The 17,333-nt window shown below is 43.6% G+C and overlaps 1 protein-coding gene across 4 annotated transcripts; it reads right to left on the reverse strand.

Moving 5' to 3' along the window:
* Window positions 1-324: 324 nt before the first annotated feature.
* fam117aa (family with sequence similarity 117 member Aa) lies at window positions 325-16,888 on the reverse strand. Of its 4 annotated transcripts, none has more exons than XM_085783416.1 (8): window positions 16,467-16,888; window positions 13,991-14,136; window positions 9,004-9,099; window positions 8,785-8,898; window positions 7,762-7,872; window positions 5,958-6,183; window positions 3,149-3,323; window positions 325-1,833 (listed from the first exon to the last, which is right to left on the reverse strand). In XM_085783416.1, exons 1-8 carry the CDS (start codon window positions 16,582-16,584, stop codon window positions 1,620-1,622), a joined length of 1,200 nt encoding a protein of 399 aa, XP_085639542.1. In that variant the 5' UTR covers window positions 16,585-16,888; the 3' UTR covers window positions 325-1,619. The 4 variants fall into 4 exon arrangements, with proteins under 4 accessions (XP_085639542.1, XP_085639541.1, XP_085639544.1 ...); XM_085783415.1 differs by having other exon boundaries at window positions 13,991-14,139; XM_085783418.1 differs by lacking the exons at window positions 13,991-14,136; window positions 16,467-16,888 and adding exons at window positions 10,179-10,475; window positions 11,142-11,231.
* Window positions 16,889-17,333: the final 445 nt, after the last annotated feature.

The raw sequence follows: 17,333 nt of genomic DNA on the forward strand, positions 1-17,333 counted from the left end.
TTTTGACAAAAACTACATTTTAAAGTGTTTTTTAGTGTTACAGGAGTTGTAGAGACAGCTGTTTGAAAAAAAGAGGGGTCCTTCCTTGAGAAATGTCGCGTGTCTTTTTGTCGTCTTAGGATGTGGATTAAACCGATTGGTCCATGTCAGGGAAGTAGAGATCTGCTCTCGGCCAATCAGAGAGCGGCGTTGCGTGACGGGGGGGCAGTGGGCGGGGCTTAAGGTTTAAAAACCACAAATCCACGTGTCATAATGCAGGCACAACAACAAGAGCAGCAGCAGACACAGTAATTAAAGGACATTACAGAGCAAAGAGGAAATATGTAAATGTAAACGCCCAGAAAAACTGGTTCTTTTTATTTGTCTTTTCTTTATAACAGCAACAGCACACTAAACTTTCTTGACTGTTATTACCCTGAAAAAGTAAGAAAAGTGTGAAAAGGTTTTGAGAAAACACAGATCTGAGAGATTATACTAATGTTTCATTAGCATCTTTGATATTTATTTACTCTCGTTGTGTTTTTAATCAGTGTTGCATAGGAAAACGCTGAGTGTTTTATCAATATGAACAATAACTGAAATCAACTTCCTCTACATCAGAGTGAATGATGAGTGAAGCGTTAACGAGGCTCAGACTGAACGACAAAAAAAAACAACAACAACCAAAAAACTCAGCTCCACTCACTCAAGATTATTATTAAAATGTTGACAAATTTGCAACAGTTTGGTTTGAACGCAGCTAGCTCACGTAAAGCTTATAAACCTCCTGTTCCTGCTCAGGAAAACCACCACACAGAAAGAAAGTGAATACAAAAACAGCGTCACGTACGTCCTTTACAACAAACGATACAAAAATATAGATCTTGCTAGAAATACATTTGTAGAAAAGACGGCCGACGTAAACTACAGGCCAAAAATATTCCAAAGATACTTTGAACTCTGAAAATAAGTTGCATGTCTGATCTAAGCGCGTTGGGTTTTTGACACATTTTGACTTCTTTTTTTTTGTTGGCATTATAAAATCATCCTGTGCAGACTGCAGTCTTTGTCTAGAAATCAAACACAACTCAATTATTTTTGTTAAAGGGATAGTTCAACATTTTGGCAAATTGGCCCATTGCCATAATCCCTATAGTCATAGCAGTTATTTTTAGAACGGCAGGGCGGAGCAGCAGGCTGCTCAGGGCTACCCTATGGAGGCTAATGGGATTTCTTGGTTTCCCTCATCAAACTCATCAAATACACAATCCTACTGCTATGACTATAGGGATTATGGCAATGGGACTATTTGCCAAAAATGTTGAACTATCCCTTTAAACTTTTCCAGCATTTTTGTCTCTTTTGTCCTGAAGTCGAATCCAGAGGAGAAAAAAACTGGAACAATTCAAGTGCTGTTGAAGTAAAAAAAAAAAAAAAGAAAATCAGCTGAGGACACACAGACTTTAGGTCAAAGGTCAAACTCTTTTGCTCTCAGTCTTTGTGGCAGCAGGTTACAGCAGAGGTGAGTGAGCTCGGGTTTCTGTCGTGTGTCTAAAAACACACCCAGTCTGTTCAGGTCCCTGCTCTTAGTTCTCTTCGCTGTGTTTATTAAAGTCCTGAGGGGACGAGATCCTCCGCCTCTACGGCATCCCCAGGTGTCTGGTGGGCGAGGCCTGGCCGGGGCAGCCGGTGACGGGCGACACCGACAGGCCGCGGAACAGGAGGTCCATGGAGGGCAGGAGGGGCTTCAGCAGGCTGACGGGGCAGAAAGCAGAGCCTCCGTGGGGGGTGAAGTTGACTTTATTGGGGTCCGGGCAGGACGGCTGCAGGAGGGGCTCGTCCTGACAGGCAGACCTGCAGGTGGAGAGGAGGAGGGAGGGAGACGGGGTTGGTGCTGTTTCACAGATAAACCGATTTTCAGATTGAAGCCAACATTTTTTTTTTTTTAATGTAATGTCAAACAATTTTTTTGTGCAGTAACTGTTAGTCCACATAATAAATAAAACACTTTTCCCTTCAGATCTGATTTGACCAACACGTCACATGACCTTATTAGTTTTAATAAAAAGGTTTGTATGTAAATGCATTTATATCATCAGATGTCCCTGTGTTATGGAGCCCACATTTTTAAATGCTGCTCATCAGCTGTTGTTGCATTAATATAATAATAATATTGATGATTATTTCTTATTACTAAAGCACCTTTTCAAGCTTGAGCACAAATGGCTTTTCAAATTAAAAGTGAATACATGTAATATATATACGATATAGGTTAAATCAAGAAAACAGAAAATACACTGCAAATAAAAAACATAATCTCATGTAAAATGAATACGTTTTAATATTAATTTTCTCGTTCTTTGCACTATACACCAGGTTAATATTCCTTGTAGGAGTAATAAATACATGGCAACAAAAGCTGCTTCTGATTTATACTTTGATTAAAGGTAAATAATAACAATTAAGCAACACTCCACTTTAAAACAATAAAAAAATCGTAAAAATCGTAAAAAAAAGTATTTTCATATAAAATACAAAAACAGTACTAAAACATACACCATCTATAGTTATTTTGATAAAAAAAAGTATATTAAATGCAACTATTGAAACATATATTGTAAATACATGCTTGTGCTGTACATACCAACCTAAATCAGGTAGTTAATGTAACTTCCTACATTCACCTCTTCACCATTTTACTGTTTGTTTTTTTACACCTCCTTGTATATAACAGTTGATGTTTGTTTCCACCTTTTTTCTATTCAGCTTTACTGTTTTTAGCTTTAAGTCTATTTATATGTGAAACACACACAAACACTTAGCCAATGTGTTATTATGACTTCATCCATCTTCTTGTGTATCATCCCTCAGTCTAACCTGCTGTATTTAACCAGCTGACTCCAGCCTTAAAGGGATAGTTCAACATTTTGGCAAATTGGCCCATTGCCATAATCGCTATAGTCATAGCAGTAGGTTCGTTACCTTTAATTGTCGGTGTAAGCTATTTTTAGAACGGAGGAGCGGAGCGGCAGGCTGCTCAGAGCTACACTATGGAGGCTATGACTATAGCGATTATGGCAATGGGCCAATTTGCCAAAATGTTGAACTATCCCTTTAACAACACCACCATCTCTCTGTGATGCTGCGGTCTGATAACGTTGACACTCACATGACCTCCTCAGACACGCGGACTCGCTCGCAGCCCTCGGGAGGCTCCCGCTGGAAGGAGCGGGTCTTGTTGGGCCGAGGGGACGAGGAGCACGGCTGCAGCAGAGGAGGCTCCAGAGCAAAGGACGGAAGCAGAGTGGACGGAGACGGACACAGAGTCTCACAGTCCACGGGCTCTGTAGGCAGAAACATCCAGAAGCCTTTACCTACTGAGGCTACATTATGTTATTGCTATTATGGCTATAAAATGGTCAGAAAATGCCCCATGTCTGAATGCTTTGCCCCCTTTTTCCAGTAGTATAAATAAACTTGAATTTGAAACTGGTGAATCTGGTAAACGATTATTGCACATGGTATGGAAGTATTAGCAGTTAAAATAAAGAAAAACATAAAAACAAACTTGATCTTTTCAGGGGTTTAGTGAGGAAAAATACTCTGACTGCACATGAAGTTTTGATTTGACATTTGAAATGGGAACATATCCACAAGTTTCCGAACGCCATCTATGGTCAAAACCGGAAGCCGGTTTTGCATTTCCAGTCGGGTGGAATTTTACGTTTCCACGGTTTTCAGTCGTTGTCATAGTTGCGATAAACGCATGGATCTATTGATGCTGGCTTTTAACAGTGTCAATTCGTGTGATATCCATTGTTAAAAGCTGGTGTGATGATCCATGCGTTTTACAGATTTTCACTGAAAAAAAAAAAAATCCATGCATTTACCGCGACTACCGAAACCATGGAAACGTAAGTTAGTTAGTTAGTTAGTTAGTTAGTTAGTTTTATTTGTCCACGATGTGGAAATTTGTTTTTGGTCTCATAAAAAACAACAGGCAGGACAATAACAACAACAACAAGCAGGACAACAACAAAAACAACAACAACACTTACACACAGACATCTTCATGGCAAAAAGCAGGACAGCAGTGGCAGTTACATTACAACACATCTTCGCATCAACGCATCAACGGGGCATGGTGTTCAGTGCCCCAATTGCATTAGGAATAAAGGAATTTTTAAAAATATTACGATTTGCCCTTGGTACTTTATAACGTCTACCAGAGGGAAGAAGTTCAAACTCCCTATTGAGTGGATGAGAGGGATCATTTGCTATTTTGACAGATTTTTTCCTAAGCACTTCCTCGTACATACAACTTAATTGTTTCTGTCTTGTCCCTATGATTTTTGAGGCAAGGTTTACTATTCTCTGCAGCTTGCTTCTTCCTTTAATATTTAGATTACCGTACCACATTGCCATGTTAAAAGTTAGAATGCCCTCTATCAGGTTCTTATAAACTGTTTCCATAATGTGCTTACTCACTCTAAAGGAGTTGAGCTTGCGCAGTAGATGGAGACGTTGGTTACAGCTTTTAAAAATATGATCTGTATTTTCACTGAAATTTAGGTTTCAATCAATATATGTACCTAGATATTTGAACTTGTCTACTACCTCTACAATTTGTCCCCTAATTGTAAGGGGCTGCACAGGGTCCTTTTCATGAAAGACAAGTTCCTGAGTTTTTGTTACATTGATCTCTAAGGAACTTTCATCACACCACTTCTGGAGAGATGACACATGTGCTCTATATACTTCCTCTCCGACTATGTCCCCCTTCTTTAATAAGGCAACCAGGGCCATATCATCTGCATACTTGAACATAAAATTCCACCGGAAGAGCAAAACCGGTTTACTTTTTTGACGTTTGGAAAAAGGTGGATACATGCTGAGAATCAATCTTTGTCCTTTTTTCGAGTCTAGTGCTCTGGGTTTTCAAAAAAAAAAAAACGTGCAAAAGTTATTATATCATTTTTCAAACTATGACAGCGTTACGGTACCAATACTCCACACATAGCAAACATAGCGCCATGCTTTTGCAGTAGGTGAAGGGTTAAAGCAGAAGTAAGCAATCCGGTGGTTTTGGCTAACTTCTTGTCAGCCGATGGAGTTGGCAGTCCCCGCCCTCGTCCCTACGTCACCACATTCACGCGCATCCCTTGGCTGCGCACACAGAGAGGACCGCCCCTTTATGCCGTTCTCTCTCCTCATTGGATAAAGGTTGTAGGATACAAGGAAAGTTTTCTCCTCGGCTTACAGCAGAGCAGAGTGACTGACAGACCCGTGTTTCAGACCAAACACTCTATAGAGAATGTGAAGCTGACGTCACGCCGCTTTGCGTTGTGGGACGTCGGCGCCATCTTTGGAGGAACGCAAACGTAAACAGAGAGTGGGGAAAATGGAGGAAAACGAGCAAGAAGAAAAAGAGAAAGAAAAAGAGATGAGGAAGACGGACAAAAAGAAAAAAAGAAATGGAGAAGGGGAAGGGAAACGAAGGAGGAACGTATCGTGATAAACTCAAATTTAACGAGAAACAAAGATACACAGAAAAACTACAACTTATTAACGGTGTCGATCCCTACGTTTTGCCGTTAAGGGACTGGATTCAAGACCCAGATTTACTCCCTCCACTGACTTATCCAGACATCGTGAACTATCTCGTTTTTGGTATTAGTGCATATACTACTGTGGCATTTTTTTTACGCAGCAGTACTGTCCCACCATGATTACTTTTAAGCGACTTTGGGGAACTTTTTTTAGGGAGACGAGCAAGTGTTTACATCCGCGATCCTCCAAAGATGGCGCCCAACGTCCCACGGCGTGACGTAACTTCACATTCTCTATATAAGTGATTGCTGTCGGAAGATATAACTATTTAAGACTTATATTAACACAAACATTCCGCTTACTTCTGCTTTAAGAAACTAAAGAGAATCAGATCAGATCAATAAAAAGCCAGAGTGGAGGAGTCTGACCTGGTTCTCCCATGGTGCAGGGAGACGGAGACGGAGACAGCAGCAGAGGGTTCAGGGCGCAGGGGGAGCTGGGGGGCGACAGGAGAGACGGATCCAGAGGACAGGGGGACTGAGGGGGGGAGAGGAGGGAGGGGTCCAGCGGCCCCGGGGACGGCTCGCTCTGGGAGCCGCTGCTGCACCTCTGGGCGGGGACGGGCGCCCTGTGGCCGTCAGGGATGTCCAAGAGCTGTGATGTGAAGACGGAGACAAGAGTGAGGGATGGTAGGAGCAGGTGACACCAGCTGCTCCGCGCGCTGAGGACTTTTGCAAACCAACCAGCTGCAGAGAGAAGCTGCTTCCTGTTTACAGCCACTTAAAGACCCACTCCCGTGAAAATCGTGTTTTTTGAGCTTTTCACATGTTCCTGTGGCATTTTTCTTGTGTTAGAGCACTTATCAGCAGAGAAGGAAGTGCAAAATTGCATTTCAGAGTTTTTCTGCCTTCAAACTGCTGTGAACCAATGGCAGACTCAAACTGGCAGTTTCAGGAAGACTGGAGTTGAGGGTGTCACAGCTCCAGGGGAGGGCACTAGTGCTACAAGCTCCCACCCCGCTCTGCATCTGGCTCAGAGGTGAAAGCCTTCACAGCTCGGTGTAGCTGTCAATGTATAATAGGTATAGCTCACCTGGTAGAGCAGCTTGCACTGTGAGCAAGGACTATGCACCAGTCTGGGATCGAATCCCAGTGTGGAGTTTTACGTTAAACGCGCTGAATCTGTAATTGTACAATGTCCAGCTGTCAGCAAGCGGGGGGGTGGGGTGCGAGGAGGTGGCTGGGCGGGTGCAGAGCAGCGCAGTCTCCGCCCACCCCCCAGAGGTGCATTGCTAATGTGCATGGCTAATGAGCTGGTTTTAAAATGGCCGAAAAGGGTCGCGGGAGTGGGACTTTAAACATGCCCAGTGTGTGTGGGCGTGTCATGTTTGTGAGTGTTTTCAGGGAGTGGGAATCTCAAGACTTGATTGAAAACACTGCCTTAAAATAAAAACATAGTTGTGAGCCTTAAAACCAGCCGTCAGGACTTCCTGTAACTTTATGACGTCACAACAACGCAGTCACCATATTCCTGCATTTGAGACAAATGGAATCATTTTAAAATAATGAAACAGATCATTTAAAATTGAAGAGAAATAACAAAATGAATTTACTGTGTCCCACAACATCAGCAGGTTAAATATTGTAAATATTGTATATTTCATAATGTTTTGTTTTGTTTTGTAATGTTTTACCATTGTAAAACATACCGTGTGGTTCTGTACAGGTGCAGATTGTTGTGTGACGTCAACTGGTTCTCGTAAAAGTTGATTTTTTTCTCCAATTTTCCCGAGTGGGAGCTCCTAAATTAGGTGGCGTTCGATAATTGCACTTTTTCAAGTTGGAGGTCGGAAAAACCTGAGTTCTGAGTTGTCTCGAATGCAGCATAAGCCCCGCCCACCTGGACCCACCACCCAACACTTGCAGGATTTGGTTCCTGTAAATGTTTTGTTCTGAAATCTGCTCTATTTTTTAATTTGATCGCTCAAAAAACAGTCTGCCAATCAGAGGAGAGGCTCAGAGCCTCTTCTCTTCTGATTGGCTAACACCGACATGTTCTTAACTAGAGCTCCGGAGAGAAGCTGAGAGTGAGAGATGGAAAACTACACTGAGATGGTTTTTACATCTTCTTACGGATCAATTTTCAAAATAAAATACATGAGAAGAACAAAATATACAGTTTTAATCATTTTAATTTCCTATCTTTCTGCTTTGTGCAGCTCGGTGACCTGACCTCATCGTCGGGCTTCTCAGACACAAACACCTCCTCCAGCTCCAGGTTCAGGCCTTCAACACTGCGCCGCAGCCGGGGGGCAAGTCTGTTCAGAGGCATCATGGGTATCGTCTGAGAGAGAGACAGAGAGAGAGAGAGAGACAGAGAGAGAGACAGCTGTGAGACTGACTGTGGACCGAGCCGTGTCCTGGTGTGACGTGACGCTCTGCTCTCAGATTGTCTCTCTGTGACTTCATGTCCGTCTGTGTCTGTGATGACAGACGCTCCTAAGAAAAGCAGCAGTGTTTTTTTTTTATCTCCCTGTTACCGGGCGGATGTTCCTGTTCTGGCTGTTCAGAGCCGACCAGGAACCAGCAGGAAAGAGTTCCTCTGTCTGACTTTTTACCTCCCGTATCCACAAAACACATCAGCAATAATAATAATAATAATAATAATAACTAGAAAAAGAAGCATTTCCAGCAGGACATGCGTGTGAATGCTGAAAGCAGCTGAACGCCGTTGCTGAAGAAATGCTGAATGAGCTGAAGAAAATGTTAAAAAGGTAGAAGAAACTGTTAAAATACTGCATGTGAAACAGTTGAAACAGAGTTTGAAGAAAGCAAGCAAGAAAGAATGCAAGAGACAGAGAGAGGGGTAGTAAGAAAGAAAGAAAGGGGGCCAGATACTGTACATAGAAAGAGATAGAGATGGCATGTCATTCCCCCTCTCTCTGCCTCCCCGTTTCCTGTCTCTCTCAACTGTCCTATCAAATAAAAAATATACCAAAAAAAAATACTTAAAATATACTTAAAAGAGGTACATAGATAGCGATAGAGAGGGGTAGAAAGAAAGAAGTAAAAAGATGCAGAGAGGGTAGAAAGAAAAAAATAAAGGAAAAGAGAGAAAGAAAGAAGTAATAAGACAGAGAAAAGGGGTAGAAAGAAAGAAAGAAAGAAAGAAAGAAAGAAAGAAAGAAAGAAAGAAAGAAAGAAAGAAAGAAAGAAAGAAAGAAAGAAGCTTTCAGCATTCACACTAATAATCTACCTGAGTGATTCCCGCTGCGTGCCCCGCGGCCGGCAGCGGGTGGTGGGGGTCGTACCCGGCCGGGGGAGGGGCGTGGCGGGAGCGTTTCTGCAGCTGGTGCCTCAGCTTGGCCACCTGGGGGCAGAGCGAAGCGAGAGGGGATTCGTCATCAGGCGTCGCTGTGATTCGTCCCGAGAGCGAGAGGAGGAGCAGCAGCGGCAGCGACGAACACTCACTCACCTCCCTCAGGTGCTCGGCGCTGCCCCACGACGCCGAGCGCTTGTGTCCGCCGACGGCTCTCCGTCCCGGGGTCTCCTCCGCCCAGGAGCTGGGAGTCTGGGAGAGAGAAAGAGACACAAACATAGAATAAAGCGTGGTGAATAAAGAGTCCAGTGTTGTGTCTGTTAGGGATGTCACAATAACTTGTTTTCGCAATTAACCGCGGTATTAAACGCCACAATTAATTAATCGTCATGATTCCTAAATACTGTCACTTTCCAAAAAAGATTATGTCAGAACTATATAGGCAAATACGCACAAAAATAAAGGTAAATGCACAGATACTGGTTTAAATTAAAGCAGAAGTAAGCGATCCGGTCGTTTTGGCTAACTTCTTGTCAGCGGAGTTAGCAGTTCCCGCCCTCATCTCTACGTCACCACATTCACGCGCATCCCTTGGCTGCACACACAGAGAGGACCGCCCCTTTATGCCGTTCTCTCTCCTCATTGGATAAAGGTTGTAGGATACAAGGAAAGTTTTCTCCTCGGCTTACAGCAGAGCAGAGTGACTGACAGACCCGTGTTTCAGACCAAACACTCTATGTAAGTGATTGCTGTTGGAAGATATAACTATTTAAGACTTATATTAACACAAATATTCCGCTTACTTCTGCTTTAAACATTTGGTATAGATGACAATTTATGACTTGAATATAAACAAAATTATTTTGTGTAAATAATTAGTAATGCAATTATATTTTTTGACTATTTTGATTTGATTTTAATTGTAAGACTGTGATTATCTCTCTAACAATAATTGTACCAAGAAAATGTATAATCATGACATCAAGTAGTGTCTATCGAGCGTTGACCTCTTGTATTTTCTGTTAAACCCGGTGAACTCCAGTCAGTCAACGCCACAACTGGAGCGAGCGAAGCCACACAGCTGTTTGGCACACCTGCCCCACAACAGCTGTACAGAAAGAAACCACCACCACTCACACTCAGAGCTGCACAAACAGCCTCCACTCCACCGACAAAAAACATCCAAACCACATCAGAGTGACGACTATAAATATAAAGTGCAGAGCTACTATCAGCGCACAGAGTCACACACTGTGGTAAGAAAACACTACAAACAGCCAGGCGTGAACAAGGAGGCACAACAGCTCGACAACATCCGACGACGTCTGTACCGATTTCTTCACATTGACTCTTGATCGTCGCCCAGTGGGAGTCTGCTTGGACGCCGATGCCACCGCCGCCGGCTGCTGCTGCTGCTGGTTGGGTGCAGACGACTGACAATTCATCATCATCAACAGGTGGAAGCGACAGACAGAGGAATCGGACGGTCACGGCTCCTCGATCGGCTTCGACTGCTCCGACTTCGACTTCGAGGCGGCTAACGTTTCACTCAGAGTCGTTTATCTCGCCACGACCCCCCCATCCAACTGGAGAAACACAACCTGTTGCTTAACCCTCCTGTTGTCCCCCTGGGTCAAGGAAGGAAGGAAGGACGGACAAAGGGAAAGAAGGGAGAGAAGGAGAAAGGGAAGGAAGGACAAATGGAAAGATGGGAGGAAAGAAGGAAGGGAAAAAGGAAGGAAAGATAAAGGGATGGAGGGAGGGAAGAGATTGGGTCAAAAAGGAAGGAAGGAAGGGAGGGAAAAAGGATTGTGGAAAGAAGGAAGGAAAAAAGGAAGGAAGGAAAGAAAGATGGAGGGAGGGAACAGATTTGTTCAAGGGAGGAAGAAGGAAGGGAAAAAGGAAAGGAAAGAAAGATGGAGGGTCAATTGGATCAAAAGAGGAAGGAAGAAGAAGTAAGGACGAAGGGAAGGAAGGAAGGAAGGGAAAAAGGATTGTGGAAAGAAGGAAGGAAAGAAAGATGGAGGGAGGGAACAGATTCGTTCAAGGAAGGAAGAAGGGAGAAAAGAAGGAAGGGAAAAAAGAAAGGACAGAAAGATGGAGGGTCAATTGGATCAAAAGAGGAAGGAAGAAGAAGTAAGGACGAAGGGAAGGAAGGAAGGAGGGAAGGAAGGAAGGAAGGAAGGAAGGGAAAAAGGATTGTGGAAAGAAGGAAGAGAGAAAGGATTGTGGAAAGAAGGTAGAGAGAAAGGAAGGAAAGAAGAAAGGAAGGGAACAGATTAGGTCAGTTTGACCCAGAAGGACAACATGAGGGTTAAAGCGTCCAGCAGCTCCAGCTCAGCGTCGTGGTCCAGTTCTCCGCCACCATCTCCTCCCCCGTTCTCCGTCCGCGTCCGATCCTATGAAACCGGCCGCCGACACGGAGCTAAATCAGTCACAACGCAGCATGAGTCAGTCAGACGCCGGTGACATCGGTGTAGAGTTACAGCTGCCAACAACCCCCACCCTCCCCCAAAAAACATGATCATGGGACTCGAACCTATAAAAAGACCGGGAGGAAGTGGAGCGTGGATCATGTTTCCAGCCTGAGACATTTATTTAATTCCTGCTCGGACACGACAACAGAAACAACTGATTATCAGCTTCGTTATTGAATTAATCTGTGAGTTATCGTGTTGGATGGATATCTACGGTGGCCCAGAGAGGTCAACACAATGAAAACATGTCCACAGATAAACAAACAGGCCTCAAATTCCCAACAGGAAGTGTGTTTCCAGGGGACAGTGAAGAGTGAGGAACCATGCAGGTTCAAAACTTCCTGTACAGTTGGAAATGAACTTGCTGCAGGTTTGTTTATTTACAGTGTGATGAGCTCTCTGGGCCACCGTACCGTAGATATCAAAACATTATGAATCATTTTTGCAAAGCTCAAAGTTGGTCCCACTCAAATCAATCAAAACTTTAAAGGTATAATGTGTAGGAATTCCCCCCATCTCGCGGTGTGGTTGCATATCGGAACGTATTCTTGATGTTGCATTCACGTGAAATCGGGCAGACGTCATACGGACAACAGAACAGACGCTGCATGTAACAGGATAAACAAGCGTCTATGTAAACAAGTGGTCCGCCAGCACGAGGCAAAACAATACAGTCGTGACATTATGTTGTCATGGTGATGTGGTATTGTTTTACCGTCTTTCTCTCGTCCAGTAAAATGACATCCGGTTGGTTTGCCGACGGCCGTCTGCCTGACTGCACCTGAATGCAACACCAGTGCGGGTGTAACAACTCATTCTAAGGTACCAGAAAGCTTTCATTTGTATGCGGGTGTGATTCCACTTCAGTGAAATACGTATTTATGAAAGCAATATTTGATTTTTGCTAATAAAAAGCCAAATAAGTTACATACTGGGGCTTTAACTTATGCAAAAGTTCTGTTTATAATCAATAATCTTTGTGTGAGTGTTTGCTCTGCAGACTGAAGGCGACTCCACCTCTTGATTTCTTCTTATTTCATTATCTCTCTACTCTGCACGACGTGTTACAGGATGTTTTTACACCACAACCAGAACGAACACCTGTTTGATTCAACCTGGATTCACGCTCTTGTTTTTGTTATTGAAAATTCACTAACAATCTAAATGATAAAAAAGAAACAATCTGCAAAACTGAATCCCCATTCGTCTGAGCTGAACTTTGTTTCATTTAAAATTCACACAAGCCAACATTACATGTGGCTTATTGCAGCATGTGGTTGGCAAAGCAACAGCCACATGGAGCTGCTCCACTAGTACTGCATTTAAACACATTTAAAAACTACTTGTTGATTTATTATATACTTTTATTTTCTGTGATGGTGTTTTAAACGCTTTTTATTACTGACAATGTGCTTTTCTGTGTATTACTAGACTCCAAGAGAGCCCTGCACACTAATTCCTATGTGCCTGGACTTTGGTTTGTGCACAAATGGCAAATAAATAAATGTCAATCCCAATCTCATTGATTATCTACATTTTAATTCTATACAAATAAACCTTGCCTCATTGCTTCTGCATTAAAACTGAGATCTACAGGTGCAGAAATAAACATTAACTTCCTCTTTTGTGTTTTGATTCAAACTTTGTGGTCGAGTTTTCTCTTGTTTTAGATTGAAAACTGTCTGAAGTTGATATAATATCACTCCCTGGTCATATGCATGTCTTATATTTAATAATACAGTAGTTAAAGAAATAGGTTTGTAAACTAATAGAAGGAGAATGTGCCTGAATGAAAGAGCAGCAACAATCGGTTATATCATCCTGAGTTACACACAGAGGAACCATGGCAGAAGGAGCTGCTGAGTGGGGCGGTGTGTGTGTGTATATGTGTGTGTGGTTGAGGAGAGTGCTGGGGGGGATGGGGTGTCTGTATAATGAGGTCAGGCAGGGTCTGTTCCTCACAATGGAGGTAAAGGGGGTTCGTTCGGGGCTTAAAAACTGTGTCAGGAGCGAAGACGAAGCAGCGGAGGCTTGGCGACGTCGGCCGGGGGCTTTGTGCACCAGTTAGGAGCAGATACAGTCGAGAGGGAGGAGGGAGGAGGGAGGAGGGAGGAGGGGTGAGGAGGGGTGAGGGTGGGGTGGGGTGTGGTGGTGGTAGGGCAAGAACAGCAGACTTTTAAAGAAGAACAAAAACAACTATTTCCAGTTGGCTGCTTTCCACTCACAGCGTCGAACTGGAACCAGCAGACACCTGCAGAGCTGCTGCTGTCAGATAGGTTCAACTGAGACACACAAACTCTCTCTCTGTGTGTGTGTCTGTCTGTGTGTGTCTGTGCAGCAAGAAGCAACAGGTTTTTATGGGAGATGTGTTCCTACACCACCAGTTAGAATAGATTAGATGTACTGTATTCACCCCACAATGGGGAAATTTAATTGTTACATCAGCCAAGTTAAGAAAGAAAGTAGAGAGGGCAACATGATATAAATATAGATATGAAAAATATCATAATGTAAGGTGACCATGATATACAAATAATGCAGAGTAAGTGACAGTGATATAACCAATACTGCAGGTATAAACTATATAAATAAAATATTTCAGTGCAAGTGACTGTAATATACGTAGTTGCATTAGTGCAACCAACCAAAACACGACCGACTCTCACCTGTGTGGCTTTGTCGTTGACGCTGCAGGCGACGGCCGAGCTCTCCGTCTCTCTGGGCCACTGTCCCTGCAGGTACGGACCCACGATGGCGTCCAGAGACAGCGTGCGGCGGATGGTGGGTTTGGGAGGACGAGCCGCCGTCCTGTCTACTTCAGGGCACAGACAAGAAAACACGTAAAAACTCAGTTTGTGTCTTCTTTTTTTTTTACTCAGTTTGTATTAAAGGGATAGTTCAACATTTCGGCAAATTGGCCCATTGCCGTAATCGCTATAGTCATAGCAGTAGGTTTGTTACCTTTAATTGTCGGTGCAAACTATTTTTAGAACGGCGGAGCAGAACGGTGAGCTGCTCAGAGCTACGCTACGGAGGCTCATGGGATTTCTTGGTTTCCCTCATCAAACTCATCAAATACACAATCCAACAACTCCACAACGCTCTGGTGGACAAGTTGTGACCTGCACATTCACCACGCTGATGCGTGTTGCGTTCAGGGACAGTTTTTCAACAAGCAGTCTCTGCATTTACCTCTAAAACAACTCTGTCTGGTAACGTTGTGTTATTATCTCATAGCGTGGTGAATGTGCAGGTCACAACTTGTCCACCAGAGCGTTGTGGAGTTGTTGGATTGTGTATTTGATGAGTTTGATGAGGGAAACCAAGAAATCCCATTAGCCTCCGTAGCGTAGCTCTGAGCAGCTCACGGCTCTGCTCCGCCGTTCTAAAAATAGCTTGCACCGACAATTAAAGGTAACGAACCTACTGCTATGACTATAGGGATTATGGCAATGGGCCAATTTGCCAAAATGTTGAACTATCCCTTTAAAAAAAAAACGATTTCAGTCTCAGAGCAGTGATAAAAAAAATAAAAAAAACTCTGCTTGTGTGATCACGTTGAGGTCGTAGTAACACTGCATGTGACTGCCAATGTGTGTGTTTGTGTGCGTGTGTGTGTGTGTGTGTACAAACTTGCTTTAATAGGCCAAACAGTATTTTAGTACCAGTGGTAGTTGTTCACAAAATTGCTCCCAGGCTTCCTCCCCACCAATGAGCACACAGCCTATAGAGCTATGGGAGTGTAAGTGTGTGTGTGCAGTGCATGCATATGTGTGTGTGTGTGTGTGTGTGCATGCTGGCAGTTCATTGTAATCTCTGGCAGGTGTGGACCATGCCTTTGACCTGGAGCAAATCCATCCAACTGCAAAACAGTCACCACAGGCAACAAGTTTATCTACCACCAGCCAACACACACACAAGTGGGCACACACACACACACACACACACACACACACACACACACACACACACACACACACACACACACACACACACACACACACACACACACACACACACACACACACACACACACACACACACACACACACAGTATGTTGTCATCAGCCCAGGTTGCAGGGCAGACAGGATGTATAAATAAACCACCTCTGCCTGCAGATGTGACTTTCATGGACACGATTAAAGATTAAACAACAACAACACGTCGTCCAGAGTGAAAACAAAGAGGCTTTTAAAGCTGCTGCTGCTGCTGCTGTGTGTGTGTGTGTGTGTGTGTTACCTAGGTGTGTGTTACACGTTAACACGAAGCCGCAGGTTCATATCCAACAGGTCAGAGGTCACACAGTGTCTAAATAACATTATGAGAACTGAGGTGTTGAGTTTCAGCCTCTGCACTGCAGGACTCACTGTTCACTGTTCACTTCAGTCTGAAACGTTGTGTTTGGATCAGAAATCTGAACTCTATTTGAACTGAATCAATAAAGTTTCAAGCTTCAAATCCTGATAAACATTGTTCATAATCAACACTGTTACTTTAGTCTTCTTTCCTTTATGACTGCAACCAACCAACTTGTATTTACATCACTGACTCGTCCAGGATTCAACCAGATGTTTTGTCTCGGTTTGGATCAAATATTCAACTTTTTAATCAAATATTCAACTTTTTAATGAATCAGACACAAAGAAGTGATCAAACTAAAGGAGCTGCAGTCTGGAGATGATTGAAAACTTAACTGATTGATTGATTGATTATGATTATCAGACAGTTTAGTGGTCCATGCATCCTGATGGATCCATGTTGTTACAGTAAAATCTTCCCAAAAAAAAGTGTATTTAAACCCACAGCAGCAGGGAACAAGCTTGTTTTCATGATGGAAAATCTACACTCACTGTTAAACTTTGCACATATGTGGGAGTGAGTGTAGGAGTGAGTGCAGGTCTGCAGCCTGGACATGATTGAAAACTAAACTAATAGATTGATTATGATTATCAGACAGTTTAGTGGTCCATGCATCCTGATGGATCCATGTTGTTACAGTAAAATCTTCCAAAAAGTGTATTTAAACCCACCGCAGTGGAAATGGAAAAAAAAGAGAGGAAAAACTGCACTCACTGTTAAACTTTGCACACATGTAGGAGTGAGTGTAGGAGTGAGAGCAGGTCTAGTGTGTATTTATTTACCGGTCTTGACCTCCCTGCAGAGCAGAGCCGAGCCTCTGTGCAGCTGGAACGGGACCGTGGCTCTGAGCGGCTGCAGGCTGAGGCCGCTGCTGCTGCTGCTGCTGCTCCTGCCCGACATCCCAACACTTAGGAAAACACACAAACACACACAGAGACAGACAGACAGACACACACTGGGCTGTTTTGCTTCTCTTCTTTCCCGTCGTCTCTCTCTCTCTCTCTCTTCAGTGTGATGATCCGCGGCTTCCTATTGTGATGATGAAGGTGGTCACCATGGTTTACCCCCAGAAAGTTGCAGTAGCAGAAGCTGACTTCACTTGGTGTTGTCCGCCGTCATGTTGCGGTCACACACTCACACACACACACATTCACACACACTCGCTCTCTCGCTCACACTCCGCTCGCGTGCGTGTTGTGTGTGTGAAGTGACACCGTCCGCAACCTGCGTGCGCTCGACTCTCTCGTGCATGGCAGGCTCCACGACCAAGGCCGCTCTGATTGGCTGCTGCTGGATTACTACTGAGCTCTGATTGGTTCTGACAGCTGCCTGTCTGTCTGTCTGTCTATCTGCCCCTCCCCTCTCCTCCCCACCACGACCACCACACACAATAACTTTAAAAGTTCCCTCCCACTTTGTTCTTTCACTATGTTCATGCTCCTCAACACCACATTAGACTCAATTTCCTAACTCAAATATTGATATGCAATCAGATTTCTCTCTCTCGGACACACAATCGAGTTAATAGACGATCAATACATTTTTGTAAATTAATTTGCATTTTCATTCATCCACAAAAAACATAGATAGGTTGATAGAAAGATCAAAGACAGAGGTGGGGGTCAGGTGTGAAAAAGCAGCTATAGAGG

The sequence above is a fragment of the Trachurus japonicus genome, chromosome 8 (genome assembly GCF_045865225.1).
Source record: "Trachurus japonicus isolate A0001 chromosome 8, Traja_1.0".
In the NCBI taxonomy this organism is placed as follows: Eukaryota; Metazoa; Chordata; class Actinopteri; order Carangiformes; family Carangidae; genus Trachurus; species Trachurus japonicus.

Coding starts and splice junctions, on each gene's coding strand:
- fam117aa (XM_085783415.1), bottom strand. CDS start 16,584: ATGTCGGGCAGGAGCAGCAGCAGCAGCAGCAGCGGCCTCAGCCTGCAG. Junction 7,873..8,784: donor ACGCAGCGGGAATCACTCAG/GTAGATTATTAG, acceptor TCTCTCTCTCAG/ACGATACCCATGATGCCTCT. Junction 3,324..5,957: donor CTGCACCATGGGAGAACCAG/GTCAGACTCCTC, acceptor TTCTGCCTACAG/AGCCCGTGGACTGTGAGACT.